The sequence below is a fragment of the Jaculus jaculus genome, chromosome 1 (assembly GCF_020740685.1).
Source record: "Jaculus jaculus isolate mJacJac1 chromosome 1, mJacJac1.mat.Y.cur, whole genome shotgun sequence".
NCBI classification, from domain to species: Eukaryota; Metazoa; Chordata; class Mammalia; order Rodentia; family Dipodidae; genus Jaculus; species Jaculus jaculus.
The window spans coordinates 214,977,056-215,001,266 of NC_059102.1; the positions used below are offsets into that span (position 1 = coordinate 214,977,056).

Below are 24,211 nucleotides of genomic sequence, written 5' to 3' on the forward strand. Positions count from 1 at the left end.
CCAAACAATCATTGCTATTATACGGGTTTCTGTTAGAGAACTTTACATTCATGAAAACCATTTTATAAGAAATTGGTGTTTTGCTTTTCACCAGACATTTCCATGTGCTTGGGTGCAGCTTTCAGCCTGCTCACCGATGTGCTGCACTGGGAAAATGCCTTGTTGCATATGTGAAAAAGTGACAGTGCATGTCATCCGTGCATCGCTCTTGGCATTCCAGAGCACTGGTAGCAACAGAGCCATTATAGTTCATGCCCTTCAGGTCTAGGTCCATATACAAATCTTTGTTGCAAGCTAAAAAGATAAAAGATAAAAGTAGAAAACACAAAAATCACACATAACCCCGCAGCAATGCCAGTACTGCAATCATTCTTCTTGAGCACCCTTTTAACTTTTCTCCCATGTTTCCTCAGAAGTTCTTTGTTTTTGTTGTAATCTGCTTTGTTCCTGTTCTCACATTGAAGCACTAAGAGAAAGCTCATGTCCTTATAATGCCATGACTTTAGACTTGTAAATTTCCATTGGATATCCATTGACTAAGTGATCAGCAACCTAACAAAAGTGTCCTTCTTGGGCTGGAGAGATGGCTTAGCAGTTAACCGCTTCCCTGTGAAGCCTAAGGACCCTGGTTCAAGGCTTGATTCCCCAGGACCCACGTTAGCCAGATGCACAAGGGGGCACATGAGTCTGGAGTTCGTTTGCAGTGGCTGGAGGCCCTGGCGTGCCCATTCTCTCTCACTCTCTCTCTCTTTCTGCCTCTTTCTCTGTCTGTCACTTTCAAATAAATAAATAAACATAAAACAAAAATTTTAAATATTTAAAAAAATAAAAGTGTCCTTCTTGCTGGGCATGGTGGCACACGCCTTTAATCCCAGCACTCGGGAGGCAGAGGTAGGAGGATCACCACGAGTTTGAGGCCACCCTGAGAGTCTATAGTGAATTCCAGGTCAGCCTGGGCTAGATTGAGACCCTACTTGAAAAAACAAAACACAACAACAATAACAACAACAACAATACAGCAACAACAACAACAACAAAATGAAGTGTCACTCTCACTAGTACAGCTGGTGTCATTTCAATCTTTGAATTTTCTCCTTTTGATCTGAATTAATATGTTTAATAAAGACTTCCATGTCAAATTTTAGGTAGGGAAGGGAAAAGAAAGTACACAAGTAATAAGAACTAGGTACGGACTGGAGTTAAGGTGCTTACCTGCAAGGCCAAAGGACCTAGGTTCGATTCCTCAGGACCCATGTAAGCCAGATGTACAAAGTGGCACATGTGATTGGAGTTCATTTGAGTGACTGGAAGCCCTGACATACCCATTTTCTTTCTCTCACTCTTTAACTATCTCTCTCTCTCTCTCTCTCTCTCAAGTAAATAAACTATATATGTATATGTATGTGTATATATACACATATATATGTTAAAAAAGAATGAGGTAGCAATGTATCTGTTTAAGAATTTAAGGCATCTGGCTTAGGACTACTTGGACCATGCCAGCTTGTTGCAAAATTGGGCCATTTCTCTGCCTTCCTGATTGAAGTGCCCCTGGGTCCCCCATGCCCAGACACCCTGCACCCAAGGGTGCAAACTGTATGGAGTGAATAGGCCAAAGCTCCTTGTTGAACCCCCACCTCCCAGTTCACTGGTTCAAATACCCATGCTGCTGCCTTGGGGAGGCCTGGTCCATGAGTGGGGGCTATAGAAGCAGGCCTTTTGCTTTGGTATCCTGACTGGCCTCTGGGTACCCACAATCCTATTCCCCTGAGTCAGAGGGTACACAGGCCACTGTAGTATTAGGTATATTACATCTGGCTCTCCAGCTTCCTGGTGCCTGGCTCCCCAACCTGATTCCTGGGTGATGAAGTATACCTACAAGTGGAATGAGTAGGCCAGACCTCACAGTACCCCAGGTAACTTTGACGCATTGCAACGTCCACAATCTGTGTATCTGTGGTTATAACCCCATCATACACCAATACACCAATACAATTCACATTTAAAACAGAACACCCTCTGAAGATCCTACAAGGACAAAAATTTGCTTCCTCCTAAATAGAGTAAAGCATTTCCCCAAGATGGGTAGACCACAACATAAAAAAGCCAATGAAAGAAAACTGAGAGGTCTCCACCAAGGATACCTAGTCCCACAGTGGAAGCCTCCAATAAAGTCATAGAGAAACCAACAGAAATTCAATGCCAAAATGAAAACACAACAACCAATGACACCCTGATCAAAAGAATTGCTGAGCTGGAAGCAAACCATCAAAAATCCAATAACTGTGTCAATGAAATTTATCAGAATCATCTCTTAGAGTGTTGAACTTTTGACAATAGGCTTAACTTTTTTGAAGAAAACATTGGAACCCTCAAAAGAGATACAAATGAATTGCAGGTGAGTCAACAATTAGAAGATCTAAAAAACAGCTGATTAAGCTTAATGAAGACTTGGTTAAATGTAAGAACGAATTCCAGGAAGCATCAAAAAAATCATAACTACAACTAAAATCATACCTCAAAAAAGAGATGGACACAATGCAGAACAACAAAACAGAAAACAAAAATCAAATAGAACTTATAAAAAACTTTCTAGAACCCCTCACCAACAGAGTTACTCAGGTGGAAGACAGAACCTCTGACCTGAAAGACAAGACAGAAAAAATTGATTGGGAGGCCAAAAACTTTGCTAAGTAATAAAATCAAGTGCACAGAATACTAGGGAACTTTGTAATACACTGAAACAACTAAACATCCAGATCATTGGTATAACAGAAGGGAAATCCAAGCCAGAGGCATAGAGAACATATTCAACAAAATCATTGAAGAAAATCTTCCCAATCTCTCAAAAGAAAGATCCATCAAGATACAGGGAACTCACAGAACACCAAACAGACAGGACCAAAGAAGAAACTCTACAAGGCACATCATAGTTAAAACTCTTAACAATGAAAACAAAGAGAGAGTGCTAAAAGCAGCAAGAGAGAAACAACTCACTACATGCAAAAGCAATCCCATTAGAATTACCTCAGATTTCTCAATGGAAATGCTAAAAGCCAGAAGTGTCTAGAATGGAACACTTCAAAGTCATAAATATTATAGCTTACAACCCAAGCTACTCTACCTAGCAAAAGTATCCCTAATAATAGATGGTGAAAGGAAAACTTTTGATGAAAATGTCATCTCTATGATTATGTGAACACAAGGCCAAACATACAGAGAATACTTCAGGGAATGCTCTGTTGCAGTCAGGTTCATATTGCTGGCAGAAATCACTCAACTAAGATCAGCTTATGGGAAAAAGAGGTCTATTTTAGCTTACAGGCTCAAGGAGAAGCTCCACGATGGCAGGGGAAAACAATGGCATGAGCAGAGGGTATACATCATCCCCTGGCCAACATAAGGTGGACAATAGCAACAACAAGCATCACACAAACTGCTACCTTAGTCCATGCAAAGCTCTTTCTCACCTTTCTAAGGCAAACTTCACCGTACATAGTTCTTACTGCATTCAGGTCTTTCAATTCTGACCAGAAGAGTCCTTCAAGCTGTACTTACAGCATGACAAGTCATCTCTTAGGCCAAGGTTTCAAATCCTTCCACAGTCCTCTTGAAAATCAGCTCCAAAAGGCCAAAGCCACACAGTCATGTGTCTAGCAGCAATCCCACTCCTCAGTACCACTTTACAGTTGCAGTCAGGTTTGTACTGCTGGTAGAAATCACCAAACTAAGAGGAGCTTGTGGGAAAAGGGTTTATTTTGGATTATAAGCTTGAGGAGAAAGCTCCATGATGGCAGGGGGAAACAATGGCATGAGCAGAGGGTGGACATCATCCCCTGGCCAACATAAGGTGGATCATAGCAACAGGAGACTGTGCCAAGCACTGGCAAAGGGAAACTGGCCATAACACCCATAAGTCCACCCCCCCAAAAGTATGCAATACACTGCCCCAGAAGGTGTTAATTCTCAAATGTCCATGAGCTGGGAATTTAGAATTCAGAACACCTAAGTTTATGGGGGACACCTGAATCAAACCACCACATGCTCCACACAGAACAGTCAAACAACCAATCTCAAGAGCCAATAAAAGATGAACACAACAATGAAAAATAGCCCAGGCTCAAAACAGTACAAAACACAAGAATGCACCAAACCACATAAATCACCTCATCATGGCATGGATTAATTTGATCTTCACAGTAATAATGTTAAGTATTAATGGTCTTAACACACCTATCAAAAGACATATGTTATCAGGGAGGATCAACAAAATGGACCCTTCTATCTGTTGTCTTCTGGAAGCCCATCTCATGATGAAAGATAGGCATCTCCTCAAGGTCAAAGGATGGAAAATGATGTTCCAAGCAAATGGAAATAAAAAACAAGTGGTGATGCTATATTAATATCTGATAAAATAGACTTCAAACAAAAATTAATCAAAAGGACATAATGCCACTTCTTATTCATCAAGTGAATGATCTAACATGAGAACATCACAGTCATAAATCTATATGCACCAAACACAGCTGCACCACAATTTATAAAACAAAACCTACTTGACAACAAAACAGAAATAAATAATAAGACCAGGATAGTTGGAGTCTTCAATGCTCCAATATCCTCAATAGTCAGATACTCCAAGCAAAAGATCATCAGGGAAGTAATAGAGCTCAACAAAATCATAGATCAACTAGATGTAATGGACATCTACAGAACTTTCCACCCCAACTCTACAGAATACACATTCTTCCCAGTAGCTCATGGACTCTTCTTCAAAATAGACGATACATTAGGCAATAGAGCATTTCTCTGTAAATTCAGGAAAGTTGAAATAATTTCCTGCATCATGTAACATCATACTGGTTTAAAGCTAGAAATTAATGAGACACATTAAGAACTCACCAGCTACTTGTGACAAAACAATACACTTTAAAGAATGAATAGATTGTGGAAGAAATCAAAAAGAAATTGAAAAATTTTTAGAGTTGAATGATAATGAAAACACAATGTACAAAAATTATGGGACACAATGAAGGCAGTCCTAAGGGGAAAACTCATAGCACTAAATGCCTTCACAACAAAGACTGAGAGATCCAATATTAATAACCTAAATGTCCACTTGAAGGCATTGAAAAAACAAGAGGAATCCAATCTTAAGAGCTCCACATGGAAAGAAATTATCAAGAGCAGTGAAGAGGGACTTCCAGCCAAGATGGTGACCGCCCAGCTTCGCTGCAAATACCAGGGAAAGAAAGGCAAGAAATTAAGGGTTATCAGGGTCTTCTTGCCAGTGGGAGGGCACAGAGTGCAGAAAAACAGGGAATCGCAGATCTCCTCTTGGGTGGGTAGTCTACCCCCCCATACAGCCACCTCACCCCGCACACCAAGCGGCTGTGCTCCAATTGCGCGCCCACCAGCCTGCTGCACTGTGCTCTGATCGCAAACCTGCAGGGCCCTCCACTGCTATGCTCCACTTGCATACCCGTGGGGATCTCCACACCTGCAGGGACCTCTGCTGTTGTGCTCTGATTGCATGCACTGGCCTGCCACACTGTGCTCGGTTCGCACAAACGCGGTGGCTGGGATCAGGCAGCCTCCAGACCCCCAGCTGCTGTGTTCTGGCCAGCCTTCACTGTGCCCTGATCCCATGCACACAGCAGCTCCCTCTGCACTACAATTGCACGTGCAGCAGGCCCAGTCGCACAGCAAGGGCCACACAAGCCCACACTGAGTCACTAGCACCAGCTCAGGTGCCATCCATTACCTGTCTGTCACCACCCATACCCCACTCCCCTGTGGAGGGAGAGCGCAGAATTTTTGCAGGTCCCAGTGTTCCCATGTAGAGTTTGGGCAGCTTCAGGGCTTGCTACCTCAGTCTCCTTCCAAGCTTGAAGGCAGGCAGCTTTGGTGCATTACTGGGTGAGAATTCAGGCAACTTTGGCACCCCTGTCAAGCAGTAGATAGGCGGCTTTGGCAAGAGAGAGCAAAAACACAGGCTGCTTAGCAACTGCCCAAGGCTGCCTTGGAGTCTCATTGAGCTAGAGCCCAGGCTGGTCCACCCATCTACCTGCCCATACACTGTCATGGGTAGACTACAGTGCAAAAGAAATAACATGAAAAATAAAATGCAAGAAAATCCAGATAGATCACCCAGGCCAACAAGGATTACATCTAATCAAAACATAGAAGACTTTTTAGGATCAGAATATCAAGTGGAAGCTATGAGCAATGCAACCCTGACCAACCTACTGCTAGAACTTGCAGGAAAGCAACAAAGGACCGATAATCATGTGGATGCTACCATCACTAACCTAGAGCAGTATGATAAGAAATTGGAAGGAATTCAAAGAGAGCTAATAGAGTTGAGGGAGAGTGAAAAAAAAAAAAAAGAGGACCTTAAAAAATCACTTGGCCACACTAAATGAAAACATAAAGAAATACAAGGATGAATTCCAAGAATCGTCAAGAAAATCAGAAAATGAGGTGAAAAGGGAGCTGGACAGAATGATGGAAGTGATACATAGGAAAGTAGTAGAAAATGCAAACTTAATTGAACAAGTCCAAAACTCTCTAGAGGCTCTCAAGAATAGAGTCAGCAAAGTGGAAGACAGAAATTCTGATCTGGAAGACAGGATGGAAGAAACAGTTTGAAAATTCAAATATTTCAGTAAGTTCAAAAGTTTCTGTGAAAAGAACATGAGGGAATTGTGGGACACATTTAAACGTCCTAATATCAGAATCATTGGAATACCAGAAGGAAAAGAATTTCAGACCAAAGGCACGGGGAACTTATTTAACACAATAATTGAAGAAAACTTCCCCAGCCTCTTAAAAGAAAGGCCCATCAAGATACAAGAAGTGAACAGACTGGACCAAAGGAGAAACTCCCCAAGACATATTATCATTAAGACTCTAAACATTGACACCAAAGAGAAAATCCTAAAAGCAGCTAGGGAAAAACAGCACACCACTTTCAAAGGAAACCCCATCAGAATTACTACAGACTTCTCAATGGAAACCCTGAAAGCTAGAAGGACCTGGAATGAAACTCTCCAAACTCTAAGAAATTATGGCTTCCAAACCAAACTACTCTACCCGGCATAAGTCTCCCTTATAATAGATGGTGAAAGGAAAACTTTCCATGACAAAACTCAGCTTTACAACTATATGAACACAGAACCAAACTGACAGAAAGTATTCCAGGAAATTCTCCACAGAGAAGAAACAAATAACCAAACACAAATACCTGCAAGAAGCAGATCACAACAACCAAACCCAGAGCAGACACAAAAAATTTCAAATTCCATGAAACCACCAACACACCTCTACCATCACAACATGGCAGGGATCAAATCAAATCTCACAGTCATTACCCTAAATATTAATGGCCTTAATTCACCCATCAAGAGACACAAGCTAATAGGGTGGATCAAAAAATTAGACCACTCAATCTGTTGCCTTCAAGAAACCCACATTACCACTAAAGACAGGTGAAAGGGTGGAAAACAATATTCCAAGCAAATGGGAATAAGAAACAAGCAGGTGTAGCTATATTAATATCGGATAAAATTGACTTCAAACCAAAAATAATCAAAAAAGACAAGGAAGGCTAATTCCTACTTATAAAGGGAACAATCCATCAAGAGGATATTAAAATCATAAATCTGTATGCACCAAACACAAGGGCACCACAGTTCATAAAACAAAACCTACCTGACAATAAAACAAAAAGAAACACCAGCACCATCATAGCTGGGGACTTCAACACACCATTATCACTAATAGACAGATCATCCAAACAGAAACTCAATAGGGAAGTAAGAGAGCTCAACAAAACCATAGAACACTTAGACATAACGGACATCTACAGAACTTTCCATCCCAAATCCACAGACTTCACATTCTTCTCAGCAGCCCATGGAACATTGTCTAAAATAGACCATATACTGGGTCATAAAGACTGCCTCCACATATTTAGGAAAATTGACATAATTCCCTGCATGTTATCACATCACAATGCTATATTGCTAGAAATCAACAACAAAAGACACACCAAGAATCCCAAGAGCACCTGGAAACTGAAGAGCACACTCTTAAACAATAAATGGATAGTGGATGAAATAAAAAATGAAATTGCAAAATTCCTGGAATTGATTGACAATGAGAACACATCATACCAAAACTTATGGGACACAATGAGGGCAGTCCTCAGAGGAAAATTCATAGCACTCAATGCCTTCATAAAAAAGATAGAAGGATCCCAAGTCAATAGCCTAACCATCCACCTAAAGGCACTGGAAAAACAAGAAAAATCCAACCCAAAGAGCTCCAGAAGGAAAGAAATAATTAAAATCAGAGCAGAAATTAATGAATTGGAAACCAAGGAAACAATTAAGACAATTGACAAAACAAAGAGCTGGTTCTTTGAAAAAATAAACATGATTGACAAACCTCTGGCCAATATTATCAAGGAAAAAAAGGAGAGACTCCAAATTAACAAATTTTAAAATGAAAAAAGAGAGATCACAACAGACATAAGTGAAATTGGGAGAATCATCAGGACTTATTTCAAAAACCTTTACTCCACAAAACTAGAAAATTTGGAGGAGATGGATAAATTCCTGGATGCATATCATCTACCAAAGCTAAACTCAGAGGAGATTAATCACCTCAATGAGCCCATCACACTCATGGAGATTGAAAAAGTAATAAAAATCCTCCCAAAGAAGAAGAGTCCAGGACCAGATGGATTCCCAGCCGAATTTTATCAAAACTTCATGGAAGAACTCAAACCAATCTTCCTAAAACTGTGCCACACAATTAAAGAACAGGGAAAGCTACCCAACTCCTTCGATGATGCTAGTATCACTCTAATGGAGAATCCTGAAAAAGCTGACTATAGAGATACCAACAGACCCAGTTATACACTTACTGAGCCTCTGCCCTAACACCTTCAAACCACAGGCCAGAGAGATTTGCTCAACCATGTTTGTAGTGGCTCAATTCATAATAGCTAAAAGCTGGAATCAACCCAGATGTCCATCACTAGAAGAATGGATAACTAAGATGTGGTATATCTACACAATGGAATTCTATACAGCAGTAAGAAAAAACGACACAAAGAAATTTGGCGAAATATGGATCATTCTCAGTGAACTTACCCAATCACAGAAAAAAAATCGACACATAGTCTCACTCATCTACAACACCTAACCTGAATCTACCCAAGATACCTTACATACCCAGCAAGCACCTCATGGACTAGACACTAGATGAATGGGGAGGGAGGGGAGGACATGGAAAGGGTGGGAAACACTAATCTGGACCCAAACAGCAATGGTACCATAAAATTCTACTTCCTAAAAGGCAGACCAAATGGCTGAACCTTCACTAGACCCTTACAGGAAACACCTGAACCACAACACACTGGAGAGGGTAGGATCAAGACTAACCTAAATCTTCTACATCTTCCCTCCCTCCCTCCCCCCTCTCCCCCCCCTCCTCTGTAACTCTTGTATATTAGTTATGTTTTTCCTCATTTTCTTAGTGGGCATTGACCTGTAACCCACACTTCCAGCATGGGGCTACCATCCACAATGAGCTTTTGATCAGAGACACTTACAAGGTTTACTAAACCAATGACAGACTTTTGTCAGAGTACTTCATGACCCACCAAAGGTCAGTGGTAAGACCCTATTGCTGAAGACTCCATACACAGCTGACACGTAAAATCGAACGGCATGGCTAGAAGCCAGCAGAGAGTCAGTCCACAGATAGTCAGCGTGTCTAGTGCCAGAAGGTGCTACATGGGAGACTGGGGGAAATGACCAATATCTGTCCAAGCAACTCATTGTCTAACCTACTTAGCAACAAATAACCTGGTGTGATACCCACAAAAGTGCAATAGTGGCACCCAGCCATGGTAGGGAACTAACTGCTCTTGATTTGGCTGACTGATCCCCTCAGTGGTACGAGACCCATAGCTGGAGCTGGGAAACAAGTCAGAACCATATCCAAACATAAGCCCACTCTCCAATATCAAGCTACCATCATGGGGTACAAGAGGGCCTACACCTATCAAACTGTCTACCAAAAATGTAAGTGTTATCTCAATTTTATGGGTGCTAACTTACTCTCCATTGGAGAATCTGCATCTCTTTTTCAGATAGATGCAGATCCTAAGGAGAGAGCTGCCCCAACATACCTCAAAAGGGGCCCAACTGAAACTAAGGACAATTGGCGAAACAAGCAAGGGTGATGTTTTCCTGTGAACCGGATACCAGCACAAAGGGGAAGGAGAGCAACACAGAGAAAAATCAACTCCTATCAAATCAAAGAGCCAGTGCCTCAGAGGCCCCCAACACCTCAGCACTGAAGCAGACCAAAAATGAACCCAACATGGCTCAGGGAAATTTTGTGGAAGAGGGGGCAGAAAGAATGTCAGAGTCCCATGTTGGTCATGATATGCAGAGACATTTATTATACCAAAAACTGTGGACTAACTCCAGAATGCACGACCCAATTACATCAACAAGGAGGGTCCATTGGGAGGGAGTAGATCATGGATGAACCTAAACAATGGTACCAAATGGCCTGTATTTGCTGAAAAGAAAACTAATAAATTAAATTTTAAAATAAAGATAGCTCCTCCACCCCCACTAATATATTATTACCTATTCATCATTATATTGGTATGTTCTAATGTTCCAGATTTTCATTTATGAAGCCTAAGACTTCCTGTGACACAGTGCTAGCTAGTTTTCTTTTAAGTGTGTTCACATCATAATTATATTCAGAGACTAATGTTCAAAAGATCAGAAATGTATTTTCACTAGAACTTATAAGATGATGCTAAACTGACCAGTCTGTTTTCTTTTGTTCTTACTGTCTTAGTTCTGATATTTTGTTTCACTTTTGTTTTCTGAGATAACCAATGCTACTTACTTCTACAATCTTTTTTGGGCTTAAATTACAAATATATTTCACTTGTAATTCTCAAAAAAAAGAACAGCGAAGAAAGTAATGAATTAGAAACTAAAAAACAAAAAATAAAAACCAATGTAATTAAGAGCTGGTTCTTTGATACAATAAAAAAGATTGATAAACCCCTGGCCAATTTGATCAACAACAACAACAACAACAAAGAGAAGTCTCAAATTAACAAAATCAGAAATGAAAATGGAGAGGTCACAACAGACATCCATGAAATTGGAAAAGACATTAGGACATGCTTCCAAAATCTCTACTCCACAAAATTGGATAATCTGGAAGAAATGGATGAACTCCTAGCCCCATACCACTTACCAACACTAAGCTCAGAGCAGATTAATCTCCTAAGCAAACCATTGAGATTGAAAAACATCTCCAACAAGCAAAGTCCAGGACCAGATGGTTTTTCAGACAAATTCTATCAAACCTTCATTAAAGAGCTGAAAACAATTTTTCTCAAACTGTTTCCCATAATCATTGTCCAGCGAATCCTCCCTAGCTCCTTTTATGAAACTATCATCACCTTAATACCAAAACCAGACAGAGATGCAACCAGAAAAGTATGGTCCTATATCCATGATGAATTTAGATGCAAAATCCTTGAAAAACAAATTCACATATCAGAAGCATTGTCCACCTTGACCAAGCAGGCTTCATCCCAGGGATGCAGGGATGGCTCAATATGTGGAAATTGGTCAATGTAATACACTACATAAATAAACTCAACCATAAGAATCACATGATCATCTCAATTGTTGCAGAGAAGGTCTTTGACATAAAACAACACAATTTCATGATTAAAATGCTAGAAAAAATAGGCATGGTAGGTATATATCTAAACACAATATCTAGAATCTACAAAAAACTAAACAATAAAAACCAAACAACCCACTCCAAAAATAGGTTATAAAACTGAATAGGGAATTCTCAGAGGAAGAATTACAAATGGCTAATACACACTTAAGAAAGTGTTCAACGTCCCTAACCATTAGGAAAATACAAATTAAAACAACCATGAGATTCCACTTACTCCAGTGAGGATGGCTATCATTAAAAAAATCTGGGGGCTGGAGAGATGGCTTAGTGGGTAAGGCAGTTGCCTGCAAAGCCAAAAGATCCTGATTCAACTTTCTAGGACCCACATAAGCCAGATGCACAAGGGGACACATGCATCTGGAGTTTGTCTGCAGTTGTTGGAGGCCCTGGTGTGCTCATTCTCTCTCTCTTTCTCTCCCTTTTTCTCTTAAGTAAGTAAGTAAGTAAATAAATAAATATTAAAAAAATTTAATAACAAAAAATGTTGGTGAGGATAAAGGGAAAGAGGAACCCTCATCCACTGTTGGTGACAATGTAAACTTGTACAATCACTATGGAAAACAATTTGGAGATTCCTGAAAAGGAATGAGCATAGAGCTATCAACAGTCCTGGTTATTCCTTTACTGGCCATTTATCCTACATGCTCCATGCATTAATACAGAGACATTTGCTCAACCATGTTTATAGCTGCACAACTCATTACAGCTAAGAACTGGAATCAAACCAGATTCCCATCATTGGATGAATGGATAATGAAGTTGTCATTTATAAAATGAAATTCTACTCTGCAGTAAGGAAAAATAGCACAATGACATTTGTAGAAAAATGGTCAGATTTGGAACATCATACTCAGAAAGCTCACACAATCACAGAAAAATAAATACTAGATGGTGTCACTCGTCTGGGGTTTCTAACCTGGACCTGCTCAAGTTGCTGATATACCTGATAGGCAGCTCAGGGCCCAGACAATAGGGATGAAAGGGTTTGGAGATTGGAGAAGAAGTGAAGGGGAGAAAACAAACACAAAATTAAACCCCACATTAACTGATGACATAGAAACCTTTTTCCTTGGAGACAGATTAAAAGATATAACCATCAAGATGAGTAAGAGGGGTGCACCTGAAAAGTAGGACCCTGGTGAGGGTGGGATGAAGCCTAAGCATAAAAGAAATATTTTTTCTGTCTCTGACCTGTAACTCCAACTACCAGAGATTGGTTACTACCTACATTGAACTGTTGATCAGAGAGACTTCCAAGGTCCCCAAATCAAAACAGCTTTCTGTCAAAGTACTTGCTTACCTGCCTGAGACAAAAGGTAAGACCCTGTTGTTGAAGACACCATAAGCTGCTGACACAGAGCATGGAGAGACTGGGCTGGCTGGAGTTCAGAAGAAAGCCAGTCCCCAGCTAGCCTGTCTAGTGCTGGAAAGTGCTACATGAGCTACTGGGGGGGGGGGGGGGGGATGGCCAACAACACTCTGAGCAACCAGAGGTCTAAGCTACTCAGAAGTAAACACCCTTACAGGATGTACTCTCCAGTGTGATAGTGGGACACAGCCTTAGTGGGCAACCAATAGCTTTCTGATTGGCTAAGAGTTCCTCTCAGAGTAAAGACACCCATATCTGGAATTGGGAACCAGACCATAATCCTATGAAGATAAAGATTATGTTCTCAAGTGTCAAGCTCTCACTAGTCTATGGCTAAAAGAGGGAATACACACATCAAACTATCCCTAAATTAATAATGCTTATCCCGTTTAAACTATGAAGACTTCACTCCACAGTGGAGAATCTGTTTTTATTTTTCAGAAGATAATAAGACCAGAGGAGATAAACTACCCCTTGCACTTAAGCCAAGCCACAGCTGAAACCACAGAGGAATTGGGGAGATGAACAAGAGTGCTGCTTCTGTGCTGAACCTGATAATCAGCACCAGGGTGTAGGAGACAGACCCTGAAGATATTCAACACCTACCAAAGCAGAGATCCAGATGCTCCTAAGAGTTCATCACCAAAGTAGACTTAAAATTCACCCACCATGGCTCAAGGAATTTTGAGGAAGAGGGGGCAGAAAAATTGTAAGAGCCATATGTTGAGACATCATGCACAGAGGCATTCCCTCCCCCACAAAATAACTGACTACTTCTCCCACATGCATAAACTACAACCCCATGTGGAATACCTGTAACCCCAATGAGGAGCATCCCCAGTGGAATGGGGGCAGGGACAAGGGAAAAGAAGGCACCAACACACGATGTATCCATAGGAAACATCTTGTTAATAGTAATAATAATAAACATTTAAAAAAAAACAGATCCTGAATAAGGACAATGGGTTGTGTCCATTGCAATGTGATACATAATGATCTTTGGCCTCTTTAGAGATCCCAAATCCCTTCAGATCAATGAAGCTAATAGGTGGAATTTAAGCAAATCACCAGTATTATTTTATACTTCTCTTGAGAAGGTAGAAAAAACTGTTTTCGTTTTTTTTTAATCATTTATTATTATGTATTTATCTGCAAGCAGAAACAGAAATAGAGAGAGAGAGAAGACAGACAGAAAGAGAATGGGCATGCCAGGGCCTGTAGCCACTACAACCAAACTCCAGATGCATGTGCCGATTGTGCATCTGACTTACACGAGTCCTGGGGAATCGAACCTGGTTCCTTTGGCTTCACAGGCATGCACCTTAACTGCTAAGCCATATCTCTGCAGCCTCAAGAAATGTTTTCCTAAGTACTGCAGAAAGAAACAATTCAAGGCATAAAAGCAAAACTCCAAAAGAAACAAACAGCATTCTATGTTCATATAATGCTATTCTCTAACTCAAGAAATTAGACAAAGAAAGGGAGAAAGGTTAGTGCAGGGACCAATCTCTCACTAATAGGCTAAGTGGGACTGAGCTGAAGACATAATTTAACCATACCATTCCCACATAAAGAGTAGTTGTATAGGTTATGGTTGCATTACTTATGGCTCCAGAATCTAAGTTGGTCAACATAGCTACACTTATGTGTTCACTTTCCAGAGTAGTAGGTAGAAAAGATCACAGAGGAACACAGTTGGCAAAGCTGTAACTCAGAGGCCAAAGTTTGGTGCTTCTAACACAGCTAGAGAACCTTCTAGGATTCACCAGCTCTTAGAGCATGGACTGAAGTTGGTGATCACAATTGCTTATTTATTTTATACTTTATAGTAACAAAGTACCTCAGCCAGCACACAGTCCCATTGGATCAGATCAGCAAAGGGTAAGGGGAGAATGGGGAAACAAGAGAAGTTTGAAGTCACACTAAGAGATACCCCTCAAGTTAGTATGCATAGAAACTGAAATAATTTTCTCCTTGTAATAGCACAGATAGGTGAGTGTTGTTGAACAGATAAGAAAACTGAAATTTAGACTTAACAAATGTGCTTCAGCAGCACATATACTAACATTGGGATAATGCAGAGTTAATACATGTACACTATTTCATAGCTAAATTTGTTCTTCTTGCTCTCAATCAAAGATACAGCTTTTTCAAGACAGGTGCAAGCAGGAAGAGAAGTCCTGAGAAGCTAGATACTGACCTTAGGGTTGAAAATGCCCTGTTTTCATTTGTAAGTAAGTCTTGCAGGACCCTTTGCTATGGGCATGGAGGCTTCAGGACGATGACCCTTTCATCTCACTTGACAAGGAAAAGACCAAGTGGCTGATAAAAATGTCAAAGAGAATGAAAAGAACATGCTTACACAAATTAGCTTTATTCATACAAGCTTGTTTTGTTTCTTTAAATCAGTAATTATAATGGTCAATCTCTGGTTGTCAACAGGATTTAGAATCACCATGGAAATAAATATCTGCACATGTCTATGAAGGATCTTTTAGATTAGATTAATAGAGGTGGAAGAACCCATCCATTCTATGGGCTGGAGTTCTAGCCTGAATAAAAAGGAGAGAGAAAACTGAGCAGCACCAGTCACTGTTGTCTGCCTCCTGACTGCAGATTGACTGTGACCAGCTGCCTTAAGCTCCTGCCACCATAACTTCCCTGATTATGGTGCACTGTGACTTAGAACAGTAAGCCATAATTAACCTTCCTACTTTAGCAGCTTTCATCAAGTATTCCCCCCCACACACAGGAATAAGAATGGTATCTAAAATAGTAGTCCATTGAAGGATGCTATGAAAGCAAGAAGCTGAGAGCGAAAAATGCCATGACGAAAGATGGAGATGGAAAACCAAATGTCTGCCAGCAGTGGGAAGATAAGTAGAAGTCAAAGAAGAACTTTTCCTCATTTCATCCAGAGCATTTCCTATCATGGAGACAGTGCTCAGCACATGTGCAGCCTGAAGGGTTGGTTTTAACTGGTGAGATGAAGACACACAAGGAACATAAAAGCAAATTTCACTTCTCTGGTGACTGTTTAATGGAGTGCACACTGAACTCTAAGAAGTTACTGGAAGGAAGACTTGGCCTGTGGCAAGGAAGAACCTTCTAGCAAAATTAATAGAGGAATGATGAAGAATGTAACAAACCCATTCAATGGAAAAAGAGCTCATCTAACCACAGTTACTTAGGCAAGCTTAGGCTAGTCATGAACACTGAAAATTAAGTTAACTTGAAGTTATAAAATATAGTAATTTTAGTGAACTTTTCGATTGTTCTAATAAATGTTTGAACTGAAAAAGGAACTTAAGAAATTTTAATAAATTATACAGTGTTCTTACAGGGGAGAAGGAGACAGGCATGCTTGCAATTTTAGTCTACATGGAAAGATCTTTAGTAGGGAAGTTTAGTTCTCCATAGCAGCATTTTCTTTTATAGGTATAAAAGTACATTTGATAAATTACATGTATATATCATACTAACTAGTATTTACTAATTTCAACAATGCGTCTTACCACTTAGTTGATGAGAGCATTGTTTGAAGGAATATCCAGAAATCGCTCCTGTCATATTTATCTTTGGTAGTGTTTCTGTAACACTGTCTTTCAGGATACAAGCAAACCTGTTCTTTAAAAAAATAATGTTACTCAGTGGGAATTTAGGTAGAGTATAACATCTCAGAAGTCAGCACCTGGAAGGGCAAAGAGAAGGATATAAATGCTTATCTCAGATTCTGGCAATTTCAACATCCTTTCATTTACAAGACCACATGGATGCTCCTTTCAAACAGGAACAAACGAAAAAGTGAACTATGGCCAGTTGCTGAAATGTTGATAAGAATCTACCTGTCTACAAGTCTATGATCTGCAATTGTTATTATTTTTACTGATTTTGAATGGTGATATTTTAAAAGGTGGTAGAAATATACATTGTCCCTGATTTTGCCTCAGGACCAGCAAAGCCTACAACATTTACCCTTGGTCTTGTTAAAAATGCTTGCTGATTGGTTCTAGATTCTAGAAAATGAACTTAGATATGCATGGCACCATGTAACTCTCTGTGAATGTAACAATAACAAAGATGGAAACAATTTTGCACAAAGGCTTAAATATTAAATTTTTAGGTTTAACATGGAAACAAAGTGGGTTGAATGTTCTAAAATTTTTAAAATATGGTCAGAGAGAGAGAAAAAATGAAAAGCAAGTAATGAATTTTGATGGGATCTTAAGTCATAACTAAAAGTTGCATTTGTCAAGCAAGATGATGTAAAAAATGCTTATTTGGTTTTATATTCTTTTTATTGTAAAATATGTGTTGAAGTAGCTAGAGTTGTAATGTTGTGATGTTTTAAAATCACTTCCAATACTTAGGAACACATACAAGAGGGTAAAGCCAAAGGACGTAGTCTTGGTGGTAGCAAAAGGTTATTGTATGAAGTTCTACAATTATCTTTATTAATATATTATTTTTGCTAACAAAATATTTGAGATACTTTTCATATAATATCAAATATGAATAATCAATAGAAATGTAATGTCGAATACATACAAATAGAGGCAAGGAGATAAGATATTCCCTTAGGAGTGAGATGTTAAGTTGAATTTATTTTTTCCCCAAATGTGTCTAAATACAATTTTCTCTAATATTTAATGTTCCAACAAAATAAAAACTTATCTTCCAGTTGCTAACATTATACTTCATAAAGTAAGAAGCAGGAGTTTGTTAGTAGACAACTTGCCTGTGAATGTGGCTCCCCTTCACACACACACACACACACACACACACACACACACACACACACACACAGTTACCACTGGGAAGGATCTCTTGACTCTGACTCGGCCATGAATGTGAAGAACAAGCACCGTGGGTGCTGGGTGCAGATCATTTGGCAGAATTTGGCACTTGGTGTAAAAACAGTGTCAATATCCCCTCCTTGAAAGCAGGTATCTTTGAACAGCTTAGTCACACAGTCTGGGATGGAACACATGAAATGTATCATTGTAAATGTTAGTTGGCACAACTCTAATTAGATAACAAGATGACATGGTCAAAGTAAGTCAGTGTGCATTACAGAAAATACACCTGAGCTGTTACATCACATCAACCAACAATCTTATGGTAAATTCTTTGTTTTATAACTTTTTTGTTCATTTTTATTATTTATTTGAGAGTGTCAAAGAGAGAGAAAGAGAGAGAGGGAGATAGAAAGAGAGAGAGAGAATGGGCGCACCAGGGCTTCCAGCCACTGCAAACGAACTCCAAACACATGCATGCGCCCCCTTGTGCATCTGGCTAATGTGGGTCCTGGAAAATCAAACCTTCAGCTGGGTCCGTAGGCTTCACGGGCAAGCACTTAATCCCTAAGCCATCCCTCCAATCTTAATTTCTTCTTTTTTTTTTAAAAAAGATCTATTTTAATTAATTTATTTATTAGAGAGAGAGGGAGGGAGAGGATGGGCTTGTCAGGGCATCTAGGCACTGCAAACAAACTCCAGACGCATGTGCCACCATGTGCATCTGGCTTATGTGGGACCTGGAGAATCAAACCTAGGTCCTTAGGCTTAGCAAGCATGCACCTTAACCAGTAAGCCATCTCTCCAGCCCATAGGAATTTATTCAGTGAACAGCCTCAAATGGAAACAGAATCATACAGTATTGCATTTGCATCAATTGCATCACAATTGTGAGTTATTGTCTTGAAGACAATGAGTGTTGTGTGTGTAATTAAATTATTTCTTCATGCATATGTAGTGTGTGTGTGTGTGTGTGTGTGTGTGTGTGTGTAGGCACACGTGTGTCCAGGTGTGTGTACAGATGTGTTAGCATGCGTGGAGGCTAGAGGTTGATGTCAGGGGTTCATTCCTCTTTCTTTCCATCTTACATTATGAAACAGGGTTTCTTGCCAAATACTGAGCCTGGAGCTTTTTCTTCTTTTCCAAAGTTCTGTGTTGCTTCCACACATACTATATGGCAGTTTCCCATTAAAAAGAGGGTGTTCTCATCTCACCTCACCTCACAGTATTCCTGTTAACCACAGACACTCCAAGTGCCAACCTTTGGGTACAAACCAATTGTGTCACAGACAATTGGTAACATTCAGAATAGTAAGTTTTGTAAGTTGAAAATATTTTCACATAATAAATGTGCTGTTGGGGACTGGAGAGATGGCTTAGTGGTTAAGCGCTTGCCTTTGAAGCCTAAGGATCCTGGTTCGAGGCTCGCTTCCCCAGGTCCCACGTTAGCCAGATGCACAAGGGGGCGCACGCGTCTGGAGTTCGTTTGCAGTGGCTGGAGGCCCTGGCACACCCATTCTCTCTCTTCTCTCCCGGTCTGCCTCTTCCTTTCTCTGTCACTATCAAATAAATAAAAATAAACAAAATAAATAAATAAATGTGCTGTTGGAGGGAAGACAAATTCATCCAGATAATATGGAAACCACTATGGAGATTTCCCAAAAAGCTGAAAATAGAGTATATGACACAGCTATACTGAAAAGATAAGGCAGCACACCACGGAGACCCTTGCATACCTATATTCATCCCAGCACTGCTCACAATAGCCAAATATGAATATTCTTGTCATATCCTCAGTCCCTTGAGGAAGTTATCAATATTCATCATTAAATAGATTTTTAGGTTTGAATTTTCAGTTTCTTTCTTTCTTTCTCTCTTTCTTTCACCATTTGTCTGCAGATGAATATGCACTATGATTTTTTAAATTAATTAATTTTTTATTAATTGGTTTTGTACTTAGTGAATACAGTCAATTTGGTACCATTGTTAGGCTCATCCATGTCCTACCCCCTCCCCCTGACCCCTTCTTGTTGAGGTATATGGGTCATGCATTCTGGAATTAGCCCACAGTTATGGGTAAGAAAATGTCTCTGCATATCATGACCCAACACGTGGCTCTGACATTCTTTCCGCCCCCTCTTACTCAAAATTTCCCTGAGCCATGTTGGGTTCATTTTTGGTCTGCTTCAGTGATGAGGTGTTGGGGGCCTCTGGGTCTCTGGATATCTGATTTGGTAGGAGTTGATTTTTCTCTGTGTTGATCTCCTTCACCTTTGTGCTGGGACCTGGTTCACCAAGAAAACAGCACCCTTGCTTGTTTCACCAATTGTTCTTAGTTTCATCGGGTGCCCTTTTGAGGTATGAATACTGGGCTTCAAAGACTCATTCTTGGAATTAAGCAAACCTTGTCACAATGTGTCAGTATTATAATTCTTTTTTTAAACATCCTGCTGGATTGTCTGGTACAGATTTTCTGAAACAGAGTCCTGCATACAGCTGTATTCTTGTTATTAACTTTTACCACTTCCTTATAGTAATTTATGTGTAAATGTTTACATTGACCTTAGCCTGGATTTGCTTACATTTTAAAGTTTCTATATGCAATGCATTAGTTGTAATTAAGTTTAATATCTTTTCTAATTTCCATTATGATCTCTTTATTGAACCATATTTATGAAAAAGAAAACTTATCCCACATGTGAGATTTTCTAGTATACTCTGGATTGTCTTTTAGGCTCAATTCTGCCACAATTAATTTACATACTTTATGCAATTTCTACTCTTCAAATTTTGTGGAGACTTGGGTAGAGTGGCCAATTTATTAATGCTCCACAAATGTACATAAAGAATAGATATTTTACTTGTATGCAGGTGTTAAATTTAATGTTCAAAATATGTCAATTGAAATAATATTACTATGTTTATCAATGGCATAGCAGTACAATTTCAAAACAATCATAATAAAGGAAGAAAATAACTGAATAAAAACTTTCCTCAAAGTAAAATGAAATTATGAATTATATAGTTTAATATATTACATGGAATTTGTTATCTTAAATCTCTACCTACATTTGCCATTTTTCTCATATATTGGGAAAAAATAATTTACTATGGGTTAAATACTAGCAACAATATCAGAAGTTAAATGTAACATCAGTTGCTTTTAAAAGAATTCTTACAATTTCATTTTACATAGTGTGGTGGTTTGATTCAGGTGTCCCCCATAAGCTTAGGTGTTCTGAATGCTGGGTTCCCAGCTGATGGAGATTTGGGAATTAATGCCTCCTGGACGGAGTGTATTGTTGGGGGCTGGCTTATGGGTATTAAAGCCAGTTTCCCCTTGCCAGTGTTTGGCACACCCTTCTGTTGCTGTGGTCCATCTTAAGTTTGCCAGGGGGTGATGTCCACCCTCTGCTCATGCCATCGTTTTCCCTTGCCATCGTGAAGCTTCCCCTCAAGCCTGTAAGCCAAATAAACCTCTTTTTACCAGAAGCTACTCTTGGTTGGGTTGATTTCTACCAGCAATGTGAACTGGACTGCAACAGTAAAGTGGTACCGAGGAGTGGGATTGCTGCTAGACACCTGACTGTGTGGCTTTGGCCTTTTGGAGCTGACTTTCAAGAGGAAAGTGGAAGGACTTGAAACCTTGGCCTAAGTGATGCCTTGCAGTGCTGTAAGTACAGCTTGATGGACAATTATGGTCAGAGCTACAAGACCTGAATGCAGTAAGAACTATGGACTGTGAGGTTTGGCTTATGAGGGTGAGAAAGAGCTTTGCCTGGACTGGGCTAGCAGTTTATGTGAGAAGCTTGCTCTTATGCCCATGTCCTGAGAATTTGTGCAGGGTTGCTTTGCATAGAAATGAACTGGTGTGTGCAGAGGGATATGGCACAGAAAGAAAAATCTTTGGGTGAACTGTTGCCCATTCAGCTGCAACTGAGAGATTACAACCTTTGAGACTGGGCTAGCTGACCTGCGCTGGGGCAACAAGAAGAATGTAGACTCTTTTGAAGGGGCCTGAGTGCTCAAGGAGTGTCCTGTTCTTCAAAGTCTGCTTTATTCCCCCCTGGATTAACAAATTGGCACCCTACCTGGTATTGTGGAGTATAAGAAATGCTGGAAAGAGGGTCATTGAGTTTGCAACACGGTCTTGTGTTTTGGAAATGGCCATGGGCAGTGTGAAGCAGGTTTGTTGGTTGCCTGCATAGAGACCCCATGGCGCCATGAGGATGAACCGTGGTTTGCAGTGGAGACCCAATGGAGATGCCGGGACCATGAGATGGCTGCCAAGGAGCTGCCGGCCCCGATGAAGTTTCCCAGGACTGTGGGTAGCCTAGCTGGAGGGGCGGAATTGGAATGCCAGAGACTTGTTACTGGTTAGAATTATCCGACTTGAAGATTTGTCACTGGCTAGAATTGTTGGACGTGAAGCTACAGAGTTTGATGTTTGCCCTGGTTGTTTAAATCTTGTATTGGTTGAATGTTTCTTTGCTATGCCCAATGCCATCTTTTGCAGTGTGAATATTTATTCTGTGCCATTATGGGTTTTTTAAGGTTATTTTTTGGTATTATGGCTCAGTTAAAAGATCTTAAACTATGGGGATGTATGAACATCATTGGGATTGATTAAAAACTATGGGGACTTTTAAAGTCAGACTGAATGCATTGTATTTTACATCATGTATGGATATCAGTTTATGGGGGCCAGGGGCAGAATGTGGTGGTTTGAGTCAGGTGTCCCCCATAAACTTAGGTGTTCTGAATGCTGGGTTCCCAGCTGATGGAGATTTGGGAATTAATGCCTCCTGGACGGAGTGTATTGTTGGGGGCTGGCTTATGGGTATTAAAGCCAGTTTCCCCTTGCTAGTGTTTGGCACACCCTTCTGTTGCTGTGGTCCATCTTAAGTTTGCCAGGGGATGATGTCCACCCTCTGCTCATGCCATCGTTTTCCTCTGCCATGTGAAGCTTCCCCTCAAGCCTGTGAGCCAAAATAAACCTCTTTTTCCCAGAAGCTACTCTTGGTTGGGTGATTTCTACCAGCAATGTGAACGGACTGCAACACATAGTGAAGATAAGATGAAAGATATATATAATAATTTATTCTGACTAATATTGAAAAGACTATTTATAATTGTACTAATTCATTATACTTAATATTGACTGGGTAATTTACAAGCAAATTTAGTGGTTGTAGAGTAAAATGGAGAATTGAGAGCAATAGCTCCATATTTGAAGTGCATAAGCTGTTATGAATGTTATGAATGGTTCTTTAACATATTAAAGTCCAAAATTTCTCATTCTTGAGCATGTTGTTCGACTCAAGTAATGACTCATGAAAAACTTATTAGTGAGGCCAGCAAAGACTTCTGCTTTTTAATATTGGTCTTTTAAATGTGTATAAATATAATAACAAGTACTTCAGAATCATAGATTCTTATTGGTAATCCCACATTTAATTTCCCTTGTGCTTTGGAACCCCTGGACTCATAAGAAGGAAAATAAATGCATTGATTTAATTTCTTTCTAGACTCAATGATACAGTATTCTTTCACACACAGGCACAGGGGATTTTATTTTTTTCTAGAGAAAATGGCACAGGATTCTCTTACATGTATGGGGGGCGCACAGTGTAGCTCCTGTTATTAGATTTCTGTTGTGTTTCCCATCTATAGATCAGAAAACTAAGTTATTTCTAGTTCATATTTAAGCTAACACTTACCACCATAAACTGAAGCAAAGAAGATGAAATGTACCACTTGAAGTAATAAGATCATCCTACAAAGAGATGAAATTGCATGATTTTAGAACATTAATTTTAGGGTTGGAGAGATGACTTAGTGGTTAAGTGCTTACCTGTAAAGCCCGAGTACCTTGGATCAAGGCACAATTCTCTAATACTCACGTAAGCCAGATGCACAAGGTTGGTGCATGCATTTGGTGTTCATTTGCAGTGGCTGGAGGTCCTGGTGTACCCATTCTCTCTCTCTTTCTATCTCCTCCTTTCTATACGTCTCTCTCACATCAATAAAAATAAAACAAAAATTAAAAAATCATAAATTTAAACTTATAACTAGCCTACTAATACCATAATTTACAACGAATCTGGAGTTAAAGGGATAGTGCACTTAGTAGTGTCCACATCATCCCAACCATAATGCTGATGTTTTTATAATAACATGCCAACTTTATTGGTTAATGTGTGCTAAACTTGGGAAGAGTGATATTTAAATTTAGCCTTAA

General features: G+C 39.8%; 1 protein-coding gene across 1 annotated transcript in view; it reads right to left on the reverse strand.

The window, feature by feature from the left end:
• F11 (coagulation factor XI) overlaps positions 1-23,745 on the reverse strand; it is a 34,716-nt gene extending 10,971 nt beyond the window's left edge. The window contains exons 1-4 of the mRNA XM_004666371.1: positions 23,691-23,745; positions 17,986-18,148; positions 16,690-16,796; positions 135-294 (exon numbers count right to left, since the gene is read on the reverse strand). Coding sequence (XP_004666428.1) covers positions 135-294; positions 16,690-16,796; positions 17,986-18,148; positions 23,691-23,745 — 485 coding nt within the window. The remainder of the gene's footprint in view (positions 1-134; positions 295-16,689; positions 16,797-17,985; positions 18,149-23,690) is intronic.
• Between the last annotated feature and the right edge of the window lie 466 nt (positions 23,746-24,211).